This window comes from Colletotrichum jinshuiense, chromosome 8 (assembly GCF_051148585.1).
Source record: "Colletotrichum jinshuiense chromosome 8, complete sequence".
Taxonomy (NCBI): Eukaryota; Fungi; Ascomycota; class Sordariomycetes; order Glomerellales; family Glomerellaceae; genus Colletotrichum; species Colletotrichum jinshuiense.
The window spans coordinates 2683082-2703637 of record NC_139315.1 but is presented as its reverse complement, the minus strand read 5'-3'; the positions used below and the strand labels follow the sequence as shown (position 1 = coordinate 2703637).

General features: G+C 56.8%; 9 protein-coding genes across 9 annotated transcripts; 3 read left to right on the top strand and 6 right to left on the bottom strand.

Moving 5' to 3' along the window:
• Positions 1-1488: 1488 nt before the first annotated feature.
• Positions 1489-3377, bottom strand: EsH8_VIII_000729 (uncharacterized protein; the record flags this gene model as incomplete). Its single annotated transcript, XM_083269771.1, has 5 exons — positions 1489-2181; positions 2243-2328; positions 2385-2493; positions 2792-2894; positions 3217-3377. 5 exons carry the CDS (start codon positions 3375-3377, stop codon positions 1489-1491), a joined length of 1152 nt encoding a protein of 383 aa, XP_083129539.1.
• A 1794-nt stretch (positions 3378-5171) lies between these two features.
• On the top strand, positions 5172-6228 carry EsH8_VIII_000728 (ribosome biosynthesis protein KRR1; the record flags this gene model as incomplete). The annotated part of the gene is made up of 2 exons (XM_083269770.1): positions 5172-5425; positions 5511-6228. The coding sequence occupies 2 exons, from the start codon at positions 5172-5174 to the stop codon at positions 6226-6228; spliced, it is 972 nt and encodes a 323-aa protein (XP_083129538.1).
• Positions 6229-6679: 451 nt separating this feature from the next.
• EsH8_VIII_000727 (uncharacterized protein) lies at positions 6680-7453 on the bottom strand (the record flags this gene model as incomplete). The annotated part of the gene is made up of 1 exon (XM_083269769.1): positions 6680-7453. One exon carries the CDS (start codon positions 7451-7453, stop codon positions 6680-6682), a length of 774 nt encoding a protein of 257 aa, XP_083129537.1.
• A 934-nt stretch (positions 7454-8387) lies between these two features.
• EsH8_VIII_000726 (uncharacterized protein) lies at positions 8388-9531 on the bottom strand (the record flags this gene model as incomplete). Its single annotated transcript, XM_083269768.1, has 2 exons — positions 8388-9414; positions 9473-9531. The coding sequence occupies 2 exons, from the start codon at positions 9529-9531 to the stop codon at positions 8388-8390; spliced, it is 1086 nt and encodes a 361-aa protein (XP_083129536.1).
• A 582-nt stretch (positions 9532-10113) lies between these two features.
• EsH8_VIII_000725 (MBL fold metallo-hydrolase) lies at positions 10114-11060 on the bottom strand (the record flags this gene model as incomplete). Its single annotated transcript, XM_083269767.1, has 2 exons — positions 10114-10520; positions 10574-11060. 2 exons carry the CDS (start codon positions 11058-11060, stop codon positions 10114-10116), a joined length of 894 nt encoding a protein of 297 aa, XP_083129535.1.
• Positions 11061-12272: 1212 nt separating this feature from the next.
• Positions 12273-13330, top strand: EsH8_VIII_000724 (uncharacterized protein; the record flags this gene model as incomplete). Its single annotated transcript, XM_083269766.1, has 2 exons — positions 12273-12418; positions 12484-13330. 2 exons carry the CDS (start codon positions 12273-12275, stop codon positions 13328-13330), a joined length of 993 nt encoding a protein of 330 aa, XP_083129534.1.
• Positions 13331-14019: 689 nt separating this feature from the next.
• On the bottom strand, positions 14020-14482 carry EsH8_VIII_000723 (Endoribonuclease L-PSP/chorismate mutase-like protein; the record flags this gene model as incomplete). The annotated part of the gene is made up of 2 exons (XM_083269765.1): positions 14020-14293; positions 14379-14482. The coding sequence occupies 2 exons, from the start codon at positions 14480-14482 to the stop codon at positions 14020-14022; spliced, it is 378 nt and encodes a 125-aa protein (XP_083129533.1).
• Positions 14483-15535: 1053 nt separating this feature from the next.
• On the top strand, positions 15536-16662 carry EsH8_VIII_000722 (uncharacterized protein; the record flags this gene model as incomplete). Its single annotated transcript, XM_083269764.1, has 2 exons — positions 15536-16094; positions 16319-16662. 2 exons carry the CDS (start codon positions 15536-15538, stop codon positions 16660-16662), a joined length of 903 nt encoding a protein of 300 aa, XP_083129532.1.
• Positions 16663-17481: 819 nt separating this feature from the next.
• Positions 17482-20132, bottom strand: EsH8_VIII_000721 (uncharacterized protein; the record flags this gene model as incomplete). Its single annotated transcript, XM_083269763.1, has 3 exons — positions 17482-17527; positions 17660-19505; positions 19571-20132. 3 exons carry the CDS (start codon positions 20130-20132, stop codon positions 17482-17484), a joined length of 2454 nt encoding a protein of 817 aa, XP_083129531.1.
• Positions 20133-20556: the final 424 nt, after the last annotated feature.

The window sequence follows — 20556 nt, the reverse complement described above, 5'->3', positions numbered from 1 at the left end:
TCGGGGAATGGGATAGACCTCAACAGTCGAGGCGGAATCCCACCCCCTCACACGCATACACACCCCGGCCAGGATTCCTTCCCTCCCCCCCCCCCCCCCCCCCCGCGCGCTCGCGATAGGGAAAATCTGGGGCAGCGGGAAGCGCTGACGGGGACAGGGCAGCTCTCTCCTTCTCCAGCAGGGGGCCCCGCTCCGGCGCGCACCCTTGTCCTTCCACTCTCGGTTCCGTGTGTGCGCTTCCACTTCCGTGCCTCCACGTCCACTCCCGTTTGCTTTTTTCCCTCCATTTCCACGGCCCCTGGTTACCGGCACATCTGCCGCCGTCGTGTCTTTGGTCATTCTACCACTGTATGGCGTGCAAACCCGTGTGGAAGCGCAGCCCCTACTTTTCTTCAAAACCGCAAAACACAAAATAAGAACAAACAAAAGCGCATGATATGATGGACGTAGAATGGCAAACCGCAGGCCGTTGTGTGCATGGTTCTCGGCGGAGTGCAAACGAACGGATGGGTGGTGACTTGAAGCGGCGGCATCCCGTGCACTCCGACGCAGAGCAAGTCCACTCCCGAACCCCCGCCCCCCAAATCCTCATCTTCGGTGGTCCTCGGCCAGCGTCAGGTTTGGCAGCATACAGTTATGGCCGCAAATGTAACCGTTCCGCATCTGACTCCCTTTCTGTCCTCTGTATTGGGAACTTTGACGTCTTGCGCCCCATGGCGCCCAGGGTTACAAAGGTTACGGGCAGCCAGGCGTCGCCGGCCCATGGGACTCGGTTTGCGCCCGGGTGCCCAGAATGAATAGGTGCAGCGTGGTTGTCATCAAATGGCGCAAAGCCTCTATTTCGGTCTCAAGAAAAAACTTTTAGAGCATCCCGAACTCGCCAGGAGATAACCCATGAGCGGCATCCTATGTACTCCGACACAAGCAAGTCCCAGTCCCTCCGAGTCTTCATCATCGCCGGTCCTCGACCAGCCTCAAGTTTTGTTACCTGCGGTCGGGACCACACGGTTTAAACCCTTCCCCGCCGAACTCCCTTTCTGTCTCCTGTATTAAGGCCGTGTTTGTTCCGGGCATCCAGGCGAAGAAAAGCAAATCGAGTCCAACAGGGCCGCAACGCCTGTCCCCTCTAGCAGCCCGTACCTTCATAATCCTGGGCCTCGCGGGGCCCAAGACGCAACATAGACGTAACTAATGCCTATGGGGGGAAAAAGAAAGAAAAAGAAAGCACGCAGCATTATAGGTATAAGCGTGGTGAAGTCTGCAAAGCCTGCCTAGTCCTTCGTGATTTGAGGAAGAGTTTGTGATATGCGTGAACGCTCAGTCCAGAAAAGACGGGAATAACAAATGCGCCGATGGTGATACACTAGCCCTCGAGGCAGATGGCGCAGCCTCGGGTGGTGAGTGGATGGGGCGCGGATCCTTTGTGGACAGTTGCATCCGGACCGCAAAGGTCAAATCGAGTATGTTTGTGACTTGGGCGTTGAGGTGTCAGGTCGTGGACTGGGGAGTCGAGACTTCGGATTCGCCAACCATGTCGGTGACGCGAAGCTTCTTGGTCGCGCGGCCTGAGTCCGAGGCGTCAAGGGCTTCCTTGAGCTCCAACTCCAGCTCGTCAAGGCGTCGCTTGAGATTGTTCTCCCTGCGATGACTCTCCTCCAGTTGCTTGTTGCTGGTCTCGAGCTGAGAGCGCAGCTGCGCTTCCGCCTTTCCGCTGATTTCTTGCCCTCTTCTTGCGCTTGCCTCGTCCTGTTCCATCTGGCTGAGCCGGCCGCGGAAGAGTTCATTGATCAGCTCCAACTCGCTGACGCGAGTCTTGAGAGCCGAGTTGGCCGCGATCAGCTGCTCGTGTGTCTGCGGGACATCGAGATGACGGTCGCCGTTCAGGGGGGAGCCAGAACGGTTTTCCGGAGCGCCGGATACGTTGAAACCTTGCAGGCCCGCCTGTAGCTGGGCGTCGTCCATGCCCTGGAAGACGGGGAGGTTGGGGTTGTACAAGGAGGGCGTCGCGGTTCGAGAACCGGGCGAGTCGGAGCCGTCGGCGTTGCCGTTTGCCGACTTATGCGACTGTCTCCGTTGCGCAGAGGCATGGCTGTTGTGTCCATGAAGGTCCAAGCCGTTCGGGTCGGTTGCGCCGGAGAAGTTATGCGCCTGCTGCTGTTGCTGCTGCTGCTGTTGCTGTTGCTGCCAGGAATGCGATTAGCCTTCTGAACAGTCGCGTAAGGGTGATTAGCGTAAAGCAAACCTTCTTCTTCGAGGCGAGGTCAGGGCGCATCGTCTTCACGCGATTGCGGCTCTTGATGACATCCGTTTTCAACGAAATCGGTCGCGCTTCAAACAGGTCAATTATGCGCCGACGAGCATGAGAAACGCAATAAAAAGCTTACCACGGCCGTGGAGCTTCGAGAAAAGCCCGCAGGCATTGCATAGAACAGATCCGTATTCATCGCGGCGCCAGAGTGGTGTTGTTGATGTTCCGCAGTTCTGGCATGTTGGCTGCGTTGAGTCGCGGTCAGCCATGGTGGCCATCATCGTGTCGGTCTTGGGTGATAAGGAATAAAGGAAGGAAGGTGCGGTTTTGAAGGCAAAAAATCTTATCTAATGCCCCACTTGGTGGCCCCACATGGGCCCGGCTAAGGAGATAAGAACGTGACAGCCAAACCAACCACGTTGATTCACTGGTACTCCTCAATTGCGATAACAGTTGAAATGGAGTTTGTTTATCAGACGGGGTGGGCTCGGGGGTTATCGTGATAAGATACCCGTAGACGGTAGGAAATCGGAGGGTACTCACAGGGCAGTTGGCCGAAGACCCTCCGCCAGTTGCCGCGTATGTCGGCGGTGCGGGAGCGGGCGCAGGTGGTGGTGCAGGAGTCGGTGCGGGAATTGCCGTTTCTCTGTAGATCCAAGATGTCAGTCCTCATGCCTCCACTAATTTGCGATGGAACCCGCGGCGCGGGTTTGCGCGCGCACTTCGCCTTTGCAGTCATGCCGGCGCCGAAAGGAATCGCACATATCATGGGCCCCTCTGCGCATTCGTCGAGGTCGCTTTGTTCCGACTAGCAAGTTGCTGCACAGCCAGGCGAACGCGCTAGGTAGCTTCGCTACCTAGCTACAGTCCGCCGGCCGACGTGCTGCAGCGCCCGCAGCGCACATGTTTGCCGACTGCTCCCTCCACAGGCACTCCTCCCAATCCCCTCATTGTAAATATCAACGTACCGCAGCTGAGGCGAGCTTGTCGCAGAGTTGGCCTGTGCGAGCGCCGAAATGCCTGGCAAGTGGGGGACAGACGCCGAGGTCGAGGTCGAGCTCGGTCGAGAGATGGGTTCGAGGGTCGTCGGCGGCAACGCGAGGTTGGCGAGAGCTGTGGCTTCCTCCATGACCGATCGAAACGAGGGCAACTCGGTGTCTGCGATTCTGTCCAAAGCCGAAGCAGGCGCGAGGGGGTCTCGAACAGCAGCCAGGATGGCGGTTGCAGGTTTATCTTGAGGGATCGGTTGTCGTGCAGGCGGGAAGCTGTCGATTGCTGCTATGCGATTTTGAGTCGCAGGGCGCGAGGAATACAAGTTTTTTTTTCGCGACAAAAAAAGACCCACGTGGCGGCGTAAGAGTCTTGTCCGGTATCGAGAATCGGCGGATACGTCAGGCTCGAGTTGCAGAGCGGTACGCTGGCCAGTCAGAATGGCCGTGGTTGAGGAAAAGATGAAGGGAGAAAAAAAAAATTGTTGCAGCGGAAAAGCGCGGCCGAAGGCGACTCAAAAGTCAAAGGTGTCGGCTTGAATCGCAAGTCAGGTCTAGTCCCTACAAGGTCGTCTGGTTTGCGGGGAGGAGGAAACTAAAGTGAGATGTGAAGCTACAACCAGGTCTTAGACATTATGGGAAACGGAGAGTTGCTGTCGGGCTCTGGAGGGGGTGAAGGGAGATGGAATGGTCGATGATGGCCGATGCCCGCGTCTCCTTAATCGAACGGGAGGACATTTTACTACGCGATAACTGGCGATTTGGCCTATCAAAGTGCCGCTGTTTAGTGGCCATTTCGGGGGCTACCACTGGAACCGTATTACAGAAACCGTGGTCTGATTGGACCGGATACTGGTAATGGAGCATCCCTCAGCCTTATGTACCTACGGTAGGACACCTGAGCTGCTTGAATGGGTCGAGATCTTGATTTTTCTTGTATTCCACAACGTAATAGGGGGGTATCGACCCCCCCTGTATTGCGTTGAAAAAGGCAATGCTTCGCCGTTATCTGATCTTCTCCCTTTATCGTAGTGCCGCCCCCTTTGCGGAGTCTGCTAAAGCCTGAAAGCCAGGGCAGGCTCTGCTCTCGTGTTCGCTGACACAACATTGGAACCTCGATGTACGTAGCGTGCGATGCAGTGTCTTTTACCATTTTATCGACATCAAGACACGGGGATTACGTGGGTGAGAGCTATTGGCATATCACATGTCGGAACAGCCCCTGGCCAAAAAAATTCGAAATTTTTTTTTCGAAAAAATTCGAACAGTAAATAAATTGATAAACAAGTTTAAAAAGAATGGCGAAAAAATTCGGTTGGTTCCTCGCTGAGGATAGCCTGGGCTTCGTCGTGCCTTTGAGTTGTGGCTGAACCTCTGAATGGGCTGGCTTGTGAGGCGTCGTACACACTAATGTCGCCGCCAACCGGGTCTGATATACTATGTTGCTGCCAATTCGCAACTCTACCTAAGTCAACTTCCTGATTAAAGATCTAGCTAGCAGCCGTCAATCTGGAACTCCAATCGGTTTGCTTGTTGCTGGTGTCTTAATGCTCCTGAGGCTGAACGTGGACCCTCAAGCAGGCCTTTGAGAGCTTCATTTTGATTCTGCAAGTGTTTGCAACTCTAGGCGAAGACTTTCTAGAAGAAAAAATCGGACTCTCGATAACATGATAACAACGGGAGGGAGAGAGGGGGAACTAAGAACGGAGCAACCCTGCGGCTACATCCCGTGTTTCCTCCCAGTTGTTAGGTTGGAGCCAAAGGCTCTGGGACGGGACACTGGACCCGCACAACCGAGCCGCCCCACCACCCTCACCGATAACCATGCCGATAAGAAAATACTGCCACTGGCGCTGTACTTCCTAAACTTTTTCTCCGGCTTGTAAACAGACGGCAGCAAACTTGCGTTTTTCGATCACACGACAACCGCCAAGATGCCCTCCACATACAAGAAGGACAAGCCGTGGGACACGGACGACATTGACAAATGGAAGATTGACGCCTTCACCCCCGCCGACAACGCCGGCGGCACTTTCGCCGAGGAGTCGTCCTTTGCGATCGTCTTCCCCAAGTACCGCGAAGTGTACCTGAAGGAGGCATGGCCTCTCGTCACCAAGGCCCTCGAGAAGACGGGCATCGCCTGCTCGCTCGACTTGATCGAAGGTTCAATGACTGTCAAGACGACAAGGTGAGTCTCTCCAGCCATTCCCCCCCTTCCCCGCCTGCCTTGCTCTTTGCACCTGTCCATGCCGGAACTAACACCCGACGTCCAGAAAAACCTTTGACCCCGCCGCCATCCTCAACGCCCGTGACCTGATCAAGCTCCTCGCCCGAAGCGTCCCCGCGCCCCAGGCGCTCAAGATCCTCGAAGACGGCGTCGCGTGCGACGTCATCAAGATCCGCAACCTGGTGCGCAACAAGGAGCGCTACGTCAAGCGCCGCCAGCGCATCCTCGGCCCCAACGGCTCGACCCTCAAGGCCCTCGAGCTCCTCACCCAGACCTACATCCTCGTGCAGGGCAGCACCGTCTCCGTCATGGGGCCCTTCAAGGGTCTCAAGGAGGTGCGCCGCGTCGTCGAGGATTGCATGGCCAACATCCACCCCATCTACCACATCAAGGAGCTCATGATCAAGCGCGAGCTCGCCAAGGACCCGGACCTGGCCACCGAGAGCTGGGACCGCTTCCTCCCCAACTTCAAGAAGAAGACGCTCAGCAGCAGACGCGTGCCGGTCAACGTCACCGACAAGAGCAAGAAGGTCTACACGCCCTTCCCGCCCGCGCCCGAGAAGAGCAAGGTCGACAAGCAGATCGAGACGGGAGAATACTTTTTGGGCAAGGAGGCCAAAAACAAGGCCGCGCAGGCCGAGCGGATGGAGCAGCAGAAGCAGAAGAAGGAGGAGAGGCTGCGGGAGAGGGAAAAGGACTTCATACCGCCCGAGGAGCTGGGCCACAAGAAAAAGAAGAGAAAGAAGAGCGAGGACGACGAGTGAGGGGCGGACGTGTAAAATGCGGCGGAGAGGTTGTGGATCGGAGCAGATGTTTGTTGCATCTTTGCAGGCAGGGGGTCGCCACGTACATAGGTGAGGTGTTAGCTCACCCAAGATACCCTTCCATTCAAGAGTTCAAGAGCCTTCTCACTTGTGCCGTGGCGAACTGCTGGAGCTGCGACGCCTCATGGGCTGTACATCAGAGCAAAAATGATTTCACTATAGGTAACCACGGGATGTGTAATGCATTTGAATTGAGACTGGTGTCTACAAAGTTAAATGAACCAAACAGACCTTGGTCTCTAGCAATGGATCCTGTGTACCAACACCAAATCCCTCCCCACACGGGTGTCCGATCCTAATCCCCTCACGTCGAGTCCTCAAGTCGTGTGCTGGATCTGTCGGTCCCACGGGGCAGCAGTTTCTCGACTGTCGCATCCAGTAGTTATTGATATCAGTTGATTGAACTGCCCGCTTTGGGATCAGAGCAGTCAAAGTAGCGGCGGTACATGAAGTGGGTTGGGTTGTCGTCTGGGTACCACAGCTCCCAGCCAGAGTCCCAGCTGTTGTAGTAGCGGCCGGCGTACGCAAGGTGAGGCCACAACTGGCGGTTGACCCAGAAGAGGGTGACCCAGCGGAGGCGAGAGCAGACCTCTTGCCAGTCGCCCCACGGGAAGGGGACTTTCGATCCGATAAACTCGCAAGTGTTGTCGAAGATCCAGGCGCGGTTGGGGAAATAGTAATTGCCGCCGTCGTGTAGCCAGAGTATAAACATGCAGTCCTTGGGGTTCTTGGAAGGGGTGCACCAGTCGGTCGGATCGGGTGGGTTTTTCTCCCGGTCGATGTTCTCCGTGCATCCGCGGCGTTGCAGCGGGAGGTCGTCTTCGATGGGTTGGTATTCGAGATTGAGGTGGGTGTTGTTCACGAGGGCATCCCAGTGCTCAGGGTCGACGGGGAACAGCTTCCAGCCGTGCTTGAGTGCTTCCTCCTCGGTGATGTTGAAGGGGTTATCGTGAGGGAAGGTCCTGGGCTCGAGATGATATCCGAGAGCGAGCTTGGGGAAAAGGCGCTTGTCGAAGAATTTGGAGGGGTCATCGTTGCCAGCAAGCTCCTCCGGATTGTGAGCAGTCTTGAGGTCGATGATGGTACCCATGGCGGCGGCGGTTTTCACGCTTGTAAGAAGCGTAAGTGCAACCGCCAATAACATCGGTATGGCTTCGTGCCACATCGTGGTAGGATCTTGCAGGAGAGTTCGGCGTGGAGATTCACTCCTTGGTTTTTGTCGAGTGACGGAGGCTGTTATTGCGGCGTATCTATGCGAAGGAAACGAGCTCTTTGTGTTAAGTAGAGAAGAATCCTAAGTTGACATGAGCATTGAAAGAAAACACTGAGAATCCTAAACGTGGCCCAAGAAGAAGGAAGGCACAAACTTGAAAGGGGCAAGTCGGTGGTCACCAAGGTCAAGGAGGAAGGAGCGGGAGGTTAGACAATGGCATATGGGCTACACACCACGCGTGTAGATTCAAAAGTTTATCCTAATGACAAGGAAAGAAACCGAAACCAGTAGTAAACCAAGGTAAGAAGGAGACATGATGGACAGGAAGAGGGGTTGAAGACGACAAAGAGGTAGAAACCCCTGCGGTCCTGCAACAGCCTCAAGGTATGTTTTGCTTCTTCTTCGTCGGCAGTATGCCAGGGAAAACATCCGCACCTGAATCGACTTGTACAGCTCGCATGGAACAACAAGGAATGTTGAGAATATGATGTTGATAATGCGGTTGTGACTGGTGGACGGCGCTCCTAAATGTGTTCCCGGGCCGACTGCCTTCGAGTTGAGACTAATAGAACTACCCAAGATCCTTTTTTTGTTTTGTCAAAATAAGTCTACAGTTGAAAACCTCTCTTACTCTTAATAGAGGGTTTTAAAGGGGTAACTAACTCTTTCCGGCTTGAAGAAGGTTAAATGAATGTTTCTGGTGAATTTGCGTAAATGCAAACTTCATCAGCCTCGAGTTTGATTCCATTCAAAGAATCCGCGATCAACTGACTGTTGCAAAACTTTGACGTTACATGGGGCTGCTTTGCTCACTACAGAGCTTGTAACATATTCTATCATACCCTATCTAGATCAGGAGGGTCATGTAACTAGTCGTAACCTCTTCTTACAATCTTGGCGACGCCGAAGTCTCTTCAAACTCAATAACGAGTTTGCCAAACTGCCTGCCTGCGTCCATCTCCTTGAACAGCCCTTCGATACCTTCCAAATTCGTCAGACCCTTCACCGTCTGGCTTACGACTGGCCTAATCTTCCTTTCCCTCGCAAAGGCAACCATGTCCCTGAACTCCTCCCGCGATCCCATGGTGGTTCCCTTGAGATCCACGTTCTTGAGCACGGCCTGCATCACCCAGTCCATCCGCGGCGACACCGTCATACCATACTGGCTAATGACACCGCCAGGCTTGAGCAGCTTGACCGTCTTGCCGACAACGTCTCCTCCCGCTCCGTCGATCACGGCGTCTAGGTAAGGCCGCGACTTGGGTAGCTGGGCCTGCAGTTCCTTCTCCCAGCCGTCCTTCTTGTAGTTCACACCCCCAGCGGCACCCAGCTTCTTGGCCTTTTCAATCTTGACCTCGTCGCCAGAGGTCACGTACACGTTGCAGCCAAAGGCGACGGCAAACTGGAGAACCTGAAGCGCCACGCCGCCGCCGATTCCCGTGACCAGGATGTTCCTGCCCTTCTCGGCGTTGCCGCTCTTGGTTACGAGGGCGCGCCAGCCTGTCAGTCCAACCAGGGGTAGGGCCGCGCCTTCGGCCGGGGTCAGATGCTCCGGGGCCAGCTCGACTTCGGTCTCCGGAAGAGCGAGGTAGTCCTGCGCTGTGCCGTCGGGGTATAACTGCGTGCCGCCAATAACGCTGAACTTGCGAATATCTTCGGGTCCGTCGGGGCTGGAGGCCCAGCCGCGACTGGGTGTGATGAGCACGGGCTTGCCCAACAGGTCTTTGCTGGCGTCTTTGCCGACCTCGACGACAATTCCGTAGCCATCTGAGAGTAGCGGGTGATCAAAGGAAATGCCCGGGTAGAGGTGGCGCCGGATAAAGAGGTCACGATGGTTGAGGGCTGCGGCGGTCAACCGGACCAGGACCTCTTTGGGGCCCGGGGAGGGCTTGGGCACTTCATTAAGCTGGAGACTGGAAGCTGTGTAAGCCTCGGGTTTCTTGACAGAGACAGCATGGGGGTGGTGCTCACGGGTAATAGACCTTCCCAGGCTTCCCCTCGATCTGTTTGACGGTGATGGAATGAGGCATCGTCACGAGTCCTTGTTTGTGTGATTATGATCTAGACCCTGCTACTGAGAATACACTGTGCACGAGTCCTGATTTGGGATTCAATGTCGGCCCACAAGATCTTATATGGAGGGTAGGTGATTCAACTTGAGTGTATTATTAATGTCAAGAGTATAAACCGACCCCGGCGGAGGCGGCGTAACTGGGTGGGGAAGGTGCATTTTCCCCGGCTTTTGCTCCATGTGGCCGGGGGACCGGCCCCCCGCATCCAATGACGACTACGGCCATCAAGAGCCTCGGTAGAATCTCCAGACACTGCTGGTGGGGGCTGCGACGCATGGGCCACAGTAGGTCTTGACAAACCAACTCAATGATGCTTCTCAATTTTGTGACAATCTCACCGTCGCACTAGATTCAGGGAAATGACAGACGAAAAGCCAAAGACCATTGTGGTCATATTCATTCATAAACACAAAACAATTCGCTAACGTACTCTATATGCTAACAACAACGACCGACAGCGACCGACAGCGACCAACAGCGACCAACAGTGTACCATGAGAGTCTGGCGTAATTGGATTCACTCGCCCCGGCATCCACCCCTCACCAGCTCACGCCCTCCATCTTGACAGGTACGTGTAGCAATCGATCCCCATCCTTGGTCGGAGTCGGCATGCTGCCCGCCCTCACATTGACCTGCAGCGCCCAATGCATCAGCCTGGGCTCTCCGAGCGCGGAATCCCTTCCCTCGCGCCACTTGACAAAGTCCTCCTCCGTGACACCTTTTCCCAGGTGCTTGTTCTCGGCCTTTTGCCGGCCAACTTCCGTTGCCGCGACAGGACCCCGGCCAACCGGCGGATAGTCGTGCCCGGTCCATATTTTGGTGTTCTCCGGGAGATTTAACAGCCGCCTCACTGAGGCGAAGAGGTCTCGGGCGTTACCGCCGGGGAAGTCGCAGCGCGCGGATCCGACGTCGTGGTTAAAGAGCGAGTCGCCCGCAAAGACATTGGCTGTGTTTTTGGTTAGCAAGTTACGGGTCGCGTAGCTCCTACTCATATCGTACCTCCGATCATGTAGCCCATATGGTCTGGAGTATGGCCCGGCAAATGCAGAGCCTTGGCCTTGAGCTCCCCGATCTCGAATACCTCGTCGTCGTCGAGCAGGCGGTCAAAGGCATCGGCGTACTCCTCCCTGGCTATGCCATACCTTTTGGCAAATGTCTCCTGGACATCCCCGATACGCCTGCCGATGCAGATTTCGGGGGCTGCGCCGTTCTGCACCTCCCGTAGCCGCGACTGGAGATACTTGGATGCGGTCAAGTGGTCGGCGTGGACATGTGTCTCAAGGATTTTGACCACTCTGTAACCCTCGTCTCGGACCACATCAAGAAGACCTTCGGCCGTATGCGTTGAAACTGCGCTCTTGGCCGGGTCAAAGTCGAGAACGGAGTCGATGATAACGGCGGCTTTGGTGGAGGGGTCGGCGACGATGTACTGCCACGTACCCGTCGCCGGTTCGAAGATCTCATGAATGGAGGGCTCCTGAGCCATGTTCTAGCTTGCAAGCGATTCACTGACAATGTGTTCTGCAAAATCTTGGTTGTGTTGTGTATGAGGCTGTCCATCTCTGTTGACCCCGGGTTGTATTCCCGACCCCGTCGCTGCTCCATGCCTTATATCCAACACCCCGAAACATCTCAGCCAAGTCTCGCCGTCCATTGATGCCAAATCCTGTAGATGCGAGGCCATTCGGCCACAGTCTTGGTCACCGATGAATCCGGCTGGCTTACACGACGCCCCGGCGACCAAGCATGCCGGCGAAAAGGGCCCCACTACCGGCGACGCCCGTGCCCTCGGTAGTACTAGACGTCGGCGATTGTCCCTCCTCGAGGTCGCCGTCCATCCAAGTTCTCGGGGACTTACATCCCTGGAAATTCGGTTTGCTCAGGGACATCCCTGGCCGGCATTGAATGGATTATTGCAACCTTATTGATCCTTATGATTGATATCTTGAAAGGATCTGCGATCCAGATTGCCGACCTTCCATGCACGCGCACCGCACCACTCCACAATGTTGGCGCCCTCTAATTGTGTCCTCGTCTTGTTCGCTTCCAGCTGGGGAATGATCCCGTGAGCCAATTGCCTCTGGAAAGGCCAGAAACAGCACCCGGCCATCCGTTTCGGTGGCTTTGTGCTGATCTAGCGCCATGTCGTCGGCGGGCTTGGAAAAGGCGTCATGGGCTCAAAAAGGGAACAAGTGAACGCCACCTGCCATCCGAACACCAACACCACAACCCATCTTCGACGAGTCAAAGGGAACTGCTCATCACAGCCTTGGACGGCCATTATACAGATGCGGACGGGCTACTACGATGCGCCACTGCAGGGGTCCCTTCGGCCTTTGACGATGGGGATTAATAATTGGGGCCCCGCTACCCGACAATTTCTCAAACCTCTGATCAAGTCCCCGACGACTGTGGGCTTTGGGCTTGATGCACTAATTGACGGAGAGCTGATTAACGACGGCCACTATCTTTCTCCGCGACAAACATAGTTTCCGATGCTCCGGATCGAGGTTGTATAAGTTCACCCGAGGTACCGGCGGGTTTGGCACCTGTTCAGACTTTTTACACGTATCGCGACTTCTTATTCTCGTCGACCACTCATCAAAAGCACCCCTCCAACCTTGCGCGGACCCTTCGGCTGGCAACAGTTCGTTCCGAAATCCACAAACGCTGTCATATCTCATCATCCCATTGAGTCATGGCAACGACGGTTCTTTCCGGCGGCGCATTCGGCGCCGCCCTGGTGGCAGCGGGCGTCTACCAGCCTTCCGTCATCATCGCCCAGCTCAAGCTCGAGAACTGGCATATGATCCAGGCCTTCCTCGCGGCCGCAGCCAGCAGCACGTAGGCCGCCACTGCATCCCGTTGGAGCTTCAGCAAGAACTTCAAAAGACTGACTCGCGACCCAGCTTCATCGTCCTCACTTTGGACCAACTGGGCTACGTCCGCCCCAAGCCCCGCAGCCCCTCCCGCCTGGGTCTCTTTTCGCAGTATGACGGCAACATCATCGGCGGCTCTGTCCTCGGCGCCGGCATGGCCCTCTCGGGCTCCTGCCCGGGGACTGTCCTCGCCCAGATCGCCGTCGGGACCGAATCTGGCGTCTACGTCCTCGGTGGCGCCGCGCTCGCCGGCATCGCGTGGACGGGCTTCCTGCAGAAAGTAATCACAAGCAACGCCAGCAATGCCGCGCCCGAGAACCCTAAGCTCACCATCCAAGAGCGCGTTGGCCTAAGCAGGCTCGTGGCATTCCTCGGCGTCGAAGCCGTCTTTGCGGGTGTCATCTACGCGACGATGAAGTACACCCCCGCGAGCCCCTACGCCGTAGTCGCCCCCACAATCGGCGGGGTGTTCATCGGCCTCGCGCAGCTGTTCTCCCTGCTCAGCCGCAAGTCGATGCTCGGCGTTTCGACGTCGTACGATGAGATCGGGCGGTACTTTTGGTGGGCGGTCCAGGGCGGCGGCGAGAAGGGGAAGCCGTCTTCGTACAGCAACATCCTCTTCTCCGCGGGCCTGGCCGCCGGCGCGTGGGCGATCGCGGCTGCGTACCCTGCGCTGGCGGTCGGCGCCGACGATGCGGTTGTCTCGCCGGCGTTGGCTGCTGGGGGCGGGTTCCTCATCGGCCTGGGTTCCAGGATCGCGGGGGGTTGCACGTCTGGCCACGGGCTCAGCGGCGTTTCTGTCTTTTCTACCGCCAGCTTCGTCACCATCATCTCCATGTTTGGCGCCGGAGCTCTGGTTGCCACGTACTTGAGCTAACCTAGTGGCATTTCGACTGTTTAATTGCCCCTGGCTTTCTTTCTTTTTGCTTTTCTCATGCTTTCCTTTCTCGCATAGCTTAGGCGCACACGGCGTCAATCTACAAATTGACTGTTCCAATAATTTGAAGAGTTCCAAGGGTACGAATCACCATTCATTACTGATACTGTGAAGGGTGCGCCTGGGTCACAGAGCAGTGGCTGGCCTTCATCTACACCGCTGGGCCTGACTGGCAATCAGACAACGTAGAGCGAAACCCGGCTGCTGAAGTGAGTAGCCAGCAAACACGGGAGTCAATGTTGTCTTCCAAACTAAATACAGCCCCTGTGGTCGCCGACCAAACCCTTGGCCTCGACCTAAATTCTACCCGAAGACGGCCGACGCCGGTAACATATCAGCGCCTTGGATCCCTGGGCCCCTGTGGGCTATGCCGCATGTGTCCACTGATAAGTATTGGTTTCGGGGAACCCAACAAGTGTGCAGCATAAGGCAGGCTAGGACAAAGAAGATGAACAGTTCGTTGTCAATTATTTGGACCGGGAGGCACGAGCCGGGACAATAGCGACGTCAATGATTTTGTGGTATGGAGTCCGACCAGCAGAGCAACTCGGCAATATCTACAATGGCTAGCTGGCTGGGTATGTCACGCAAACCCGGACTTTTAAGCACGGCTTTCGCGCGCCGGGACCCTACTTCTTTGCTGTAACCTCAATCTCAATCTTCATCGCGTCCTCCATCAACCCGGCCTGAACCATGGTGGCCGCGGGCCTCACATCGCCAAAGTACTTCTGGAGCACTGGCCAGGTCTTCTGGAAGTCGTTGCGGTCGGGGAGGATGTAGCGCACGCGGACGACGTCCTTGATCTCGGCGCCAGCCTCGGCGAGGGCGGCGGCGATGTTCTGCATCGTCTGCTCCGTCTGCTCGACGATGTTGGGGGATATGACGCCGGTCTGGTAGTTGTAGCTGTTTGCCCAGTCCGTTGTTTAGCATGCAGAGCCACGGATATCACGGCATGTGTAACGGCGGGATGGGAAAGCAGGAGACAGACCCTGTGGTTCCGGACACAAAGATGAAATCGCCCGAGACTACCGCGCGGGAGTAGCCGATCTGCGCCTCGAAGGCGGAGCCGGAGCTGATGTTTCGTCTGCTCATACTGGGCTGAGGAAAGGACACAAGACGTTGCTGAAAAAGTGATATTGTCTTAATGGAAGAGGTCAGAATTGTCTCAATGCAAGAAATGAAAGCCAGGCTTTTGGTAAAAGAGGAGATGAAGCGTGAAATAAATATGAGGGTCTGGTTGAGTCACTGACACTATTCACGCAGGGCGTCGCTCCGAGTGGAACAGGGTGTTTGGGCGAGACCAATCAGAACCCCAGTGTCCGGCTTGGAGTGCCGAATTGGGACATAGGCTTGATGGCCTGGGAAATAGCGTCTTTTAAGAGGTCCATGTTAGCAAGACCACACGAGACATTGAGGGTTTCGAGGCCCGGAAAGTTGTCAATGAGTTGTTTACCCTGCACGAAAGGTAGTTTTGAACATCGAACTCGAGATATTCCCCGCACTTGCGAGCCGGTCCGAGGTCTTCTCAAGACCGTCTGTCACGTGGGGCCCGTGTCGACAACAGTCCGCTAGCTCGCCTTGACATGCACTTACGCAGCATAAAATATGCAGTCAGAGTTCGTTCTTGTGTTCTCGACTTCGACTTCCTCGTTTCAAGATGCTCCGGAAAGTGATCGCATGAGTAGGGAGGATGTTAGCCTGGGGCCAAACCAGTTACTTGCCACCCCTATCCCGCACATTTCAGATCATGACTGAGGAGCTCTCACTTTCCCGCCGGCTTACTGGCCAAAACCGGGTGATTGAGAGCACTTTCCTGAAGATCCATCACGGAATGGCAACTGCCACATGGGAGGTAGGTATATGTTGACAGAAGGCGTGACTACCTTGGTGGGCATCAGTCCTGCCTGAAGCAGTCCTTCCAACACCATGTCCAAGGGAAGGCACGAAACACAGAGATCTCGTACCCACCAATATAAATTCCTCGTTGCTGCTTCACATTGCCTTGAAAATATTCCCTCTTCTTCATCTCCATCGGCCACCCCCTTCCCTGGGCCCATAAAGACTCGAGCAGTCAGGGATTCGTGTCAGACATCGACAATAATACGACTTCACCTAGAGGAGACGAGCTTGACTCCAACTACCAACATGTCGGGCATTCTGGACCAGGAGTTTTCCTCTCCGCCTTCCTCCCTACAACCACCTTCCTCGCCGGGCTATGATGACCTCGAGAATCCGGACGAGGAACCCCAAAGCCAGACCGAAACCAAGATAAAAGCCAAGGCCAAGACTAAGGACAAGTCCAAAGGCCTTCAGTACCCGGCCGACATTCCACGTCTTACCAAGTTCGGCCTGTGCACGTATGGAATAAACACCGGTCCCCTGCCTGACGGCATCGACTGGTCCAAGCTCTCTGTCCCAATCCTCAAAGAGCAGTTGGCCATGCGCAACATCGATGATAAGGGCAAGAAGGCCGACCTGGTTGAGAGACTCAACAACTGGAAGAACTTCAAAGCAGAGACCGTCCCGGTCAGAGACGCACCCGAGAACAGGCCGTTCGGTCCCATCTCCAAGACTTCTAGCGTCAGGGGCGAGAAACGGTACTGGATCAACCTGGATGAAAAGAGCTACATCAGCGCTGCCAAAAAAGCCATGCAGGAGTCCATGTACATCACCAAGCTGCGTGACAATTACGGCAGTGATAACAGTATGAGCATCAACATTCGAGGATCGGGTGACGCTACGTACGAGGTGACCATTGACCAGAAAACCTCGTGCACATGTTCGAGTATTGTACGCATGCGGCGAATCTCTTGTTTCGACATTTGCTGACCCCACCTCCAGCTCTTCAGACCCAGGAGCAATTGCAAGCACATAATCTGTGAGTCTGTGGCGCTTCTTATGAGATGGGCGTCTGCTCATTGAAATCAGACGTCCTGACACATGTCCTTCGTGCCCCCGCCGAGCTTCTCCCACAGAGAACGCTCTTCGTCGACGAGCTTTCGAGGCTGATGGACCACGCACCAAAGGTCCGTCTGACCGCAGCCGAGGTGAATGGCGACCCGGCCATGTCGAATGGTGCCCCCAAGCCGAAAGATGGCAAGTCATGCCCCGTCTGCTTTAAGGACCTGGGCACAGAGGAGACAGTCTGCTGCGGCAAATGCGGCTGTCACACGCACTCCGCCTGCTTCGCCGTTTTTGCGGAGGAGCACAGTGGCTGGGGCGTCAAGTGTGCCGTATGCCAGGCCGATTGGACAGCTTTCGCCGTTCAGTAAAAACACGGAGACGAACATGTTTTGTAGTCATATTGCACTAGAATGTCGACATCATGAAAGGGGGATGGTGGGTGCAGTCGAGGAAAAGTAACGAGGGAGAGAATTGGCAGAGATTTGGGCGTCGCCTATCCCCGCAAAGCGGTGTACTTGCTTATGAACAAAATACCACTGGCTGTTTATGGAGTTTCGGCCTAGGCCGATGATATCGGTTACAACACAGATACGTCTTGAAGAAGCCACCTTCTACGCAAACGTGTGCCTCTGCCTGTAGTGAAAGTCCCGGACCTGATTCTGAAGGATTCTATACCTATCCTTTCGGAGTATCATACAACAGTTGCCGACCCGTCGGTCCCGCACACGCCCACGCCGCCTTCACACGTCCTCGGCGGGGGGTCGGTCAGTCACGAACAAATACAACAACTCCCTCCTTCGCAACCGTTGTTTTTTTTTCTCATCTCCTTCGCCCGCGGAGATTCTCTCTCCTTCCGGGCAAAGATCAGGTACCCGTCCTCTCGCGGGTTACCCCACCCGGCGTCAACAAGACAATAAAAAAAACAAAAATGTAAAGAGTCCCCTTTCCCCCTGGGCGCCTCACACCCCGGGTTTTTGTTGTTTAAAGCCAAAAAAAAAGAGAAAAGTTTCCGTAACTCCAGTACACGATGGGCCCGGTTCCAATGCCAAAAATAGACCCGACAATTTGTCGAAATCCCCCCCCACGCCTGCGCTGCCCGCTTCTACCAGGGAGGCCCTCGCTCGCTCGCTCTCTCTCTCTCTTTCTCAAGATTCGTGAAAACAAAAGACTGTCCGCACTGTTCCTGACTACTTGAGCATGGAGTGGGTGCGGATGCCCTTGGGACCGAGCTCGCTGTTGGGAAGGAAAATTACGTTAGTATTGCATTGCAACAAGAGGAGGAGGGAGAAGAAGCGGAAATGATGACAGAGAGGGGAAGGGACAGGGTTTGAGAAAGGGGGGGGGAGAGGATAAGAGGGAACTCACTTGTAGTCGACTCTGCTCAGGCTGGCCTGGCGCTGGGCCTCGAGACCGGCCATGTCGAGGTTGTGCTGGCAGAAGGCGATGCGCGCGGCGACCTGGGCGCCGAGGAACATGGCCTCCTCGAAGCCGTTCTTGTTCCACTCGCTGAGGTAGGTGGGCAGGGTGGCCAGCTTGATGCTCGTGGGCGTCTGGCTGTGGAAGTGGTGGCCCGAGCCGCCCGTCTGGGTCCCGTTGACCGCATCGGCGCTGCCGCCGGGGCCGGGCGTGCCCTGGTGCTGGGCCGAGGCCGTCGTGGCGGCCTGGAGGAGGGGGTTGACGCCGGAGGGGCCCGCCGAGGCGTTGGCAGGGAGCTGGTGCGGGGTGCCCGTGAAGGACCCCGTGGGGGTCTGCGCGCCGGTGCCCGTGGGGGTGGCGACGTTGGAGGGCAGCTCCGAGGTGAAGATGGTGGCCGTGCTCGGGGAGATGAGGTGGCGGGCCGTCAGGGTCTGGATGATGTTGTCCTTGAGGCCGCGCAGGCGGGCGCCGTTGCCGACGAAGACGAGGTTCTCCCAGCACGCGGGGCGCATGAACATCTCGTCGATGCCCTGGATGGTACGGTAGATGGTGGTGACGATGCGGTCGATCTCGCCGCGGTCCGCAAAGGTGAACCGCTCGAGGCCGACCTCGATGTCGCGGCGGACTCGCTTGGCTCGCAGCTCAGGGGTTGAGGGCGCGCCGTTGGTGGCGGTAGTGGTGGTGGCGGGAGCTTCGGCGGGAGCGGCTGCGGGCTGGGTGCTTGTCCCGTTCGTCTCCGGAGCCGCGGCGGCGGCCGGGGCTGCGGCTGCGGCATCGGTCGACGCCGCGGGGGCCGAGGGCTCTGCGGGCTTGGCCTCGCCGTCAGTGGTGGCGGCAGGGGCCGCGCCGTCGGCGGGTTGGGCGCTGTCCACGCTGTCCACCATCTCCACGTCTTTAGATTCGGTCGCGTCACCGGACTCCTCCTTCTTGGGCTCCTGCTGGGTCTCCGGCTTGGGCGCCTCTTCCTGGGGCGCCTGGACCTCCTCCATGACGACCTCCTCGAGATGGAACATGTTGTGGGTTCGCTTCGAGTTGGGCAGGCGAACCGGCTTCGCAGCATCGGCTTCCTGGGCGGCCTTGCCCTTCCTGCCGCCCTTGCCCTTCTCCTTCTCCTTCTCCTTTTCCTTCTTGGCAAGGAAGTCACGCGGGTCCCCGCGGGTAACAATGGTGGCCACGTCGAGAACGCCCTCGTCGGCCGCCTTCTCCTCGAGCTCGTCTTCGACGCCGTCAAGGACGGGTCGGCCAGAAGGCTCGGCGGCCAGAACCGCCTCGGGGATAGGTGCGCTGGGAGGCACGCCGGCCGTGTGGACCGTCGGCAGCTCCATGAGCGTAGGGCTGGCGGGCGCATAGGGCAGCACCTCGCAGATGTGGCTCTTCTTCAGCTGCTCCGCCATGTCGTACGTGAAATCCTTGCCCTGGAGCTTGTCGAGCAGCTTGCGCGTGAAGACCTCTCCGCCGGAAATGAAACGCTCCGGGGTCGGGGAGCCAAGCTCCGCGTGGTTTACCACGCGACCGTCGTGTATGCAGGTAACGTCGACCTTCTCGTAGCCGATGTCGACGACCGTGATGCTGGGCCACTTGAGGCCGTACTGGGTGGCGACGCCGCTGTGGATCATGCAGAGGGCGGGGGTCCGCGTCTTCTCGAAGATGTAGCGAGCAATCGTCTCGGTATCGGGGCGGGTCCATTGGGGCGACGCCATGAGCATGATGGGGGTGTTGTGGTAGGTGGTCGTGAGCATGCTGTGGACATGGTCGAGGAAGGCCAGGAAGGCCTCCATGTTGATAATGCGGCCGCCTGAAATGACACATCAATTAACACGTCAAAGGTCCGGAAATGCCTTCACAGCCAGTCAAGCGTACCTTGGAGAGGGTAGACGGCGCCTTCATTCGAGTCTGTGTCCTCGACCCACTCGTACTCGTCCTCGTCGATTCGCGGGCCGTCGATGGCAAGCGCGCCATTGGCGTTGGCCTTCTTGCGCTTGAAGGTGTGGAAGGGTCGCCACTCGTCCGTCTCGGCGTCCTTGAACATGCGCGTCGGGATGCGATGGACGGGCGGGGTCAGCTCGCCGCATCCCAGCTGGGCCATGGTGGTCTGGCTGCCGGGACAGACGATGAGGACCTGGTCCTCGCGGAACTTGCCCGTTTGGGTCGACATCTTGCCGGCGCGCGAAGCTTTCTGGGCGCGGCTTGGAGTGTCAGTCAGAGAAAAGGGCGCGGGAGTGCCTGATGTCGTGGCGGCAGCTCGCTTTCGAGACTTGGTGGGCGTAGCGTGGGCGGGTGGTGGGCAATGTCGCGGTCGAAGACGAAGCGCGTAAGAAGTTCTGCCGTCGCCCTCCTCTGAGTTGCTGCTGCTGGCGCCAGCTGTGCTGCCACTGCTGGTGCCGTTGCTGGTGCTAGCATTGAGGGACGAGGGCTGCCACATGGTCCGTGCCATAAAATTCGCATAATCATTTCTCCGAGCCTCACAAGCGTTGCAGGCACACTTGGGCCAGGACATCACTATGCAAGACTTCATCATGTATGCATGCAATGAGCCTGTGGCGGGTGGTGCAAAGAAGTGAGGCCAAAACAAGGGTGCTTGAGAAAGGAGGCTATCGTGGGTTGAAAGAAAGCAATGCACAAAGTTTTCAAGGCGGAGAATTCAAAGCACCAGTGCAAACCCGATCAAGCCTGAGCCGCATGCTGTGCGGCTCGACTCCGAATGTGTGCGGCTTGCCATTAAGGCCAGTCCGGAAGGTTCTGAATGATTGAAATGATTGCACATTATCTTTAAGCAATACGTGGGCTGCTAAAGCTACCGCGCGCGCCGCCGGGTGACCTCGCAGGGTCGCCCCTCTCAGCCCAGC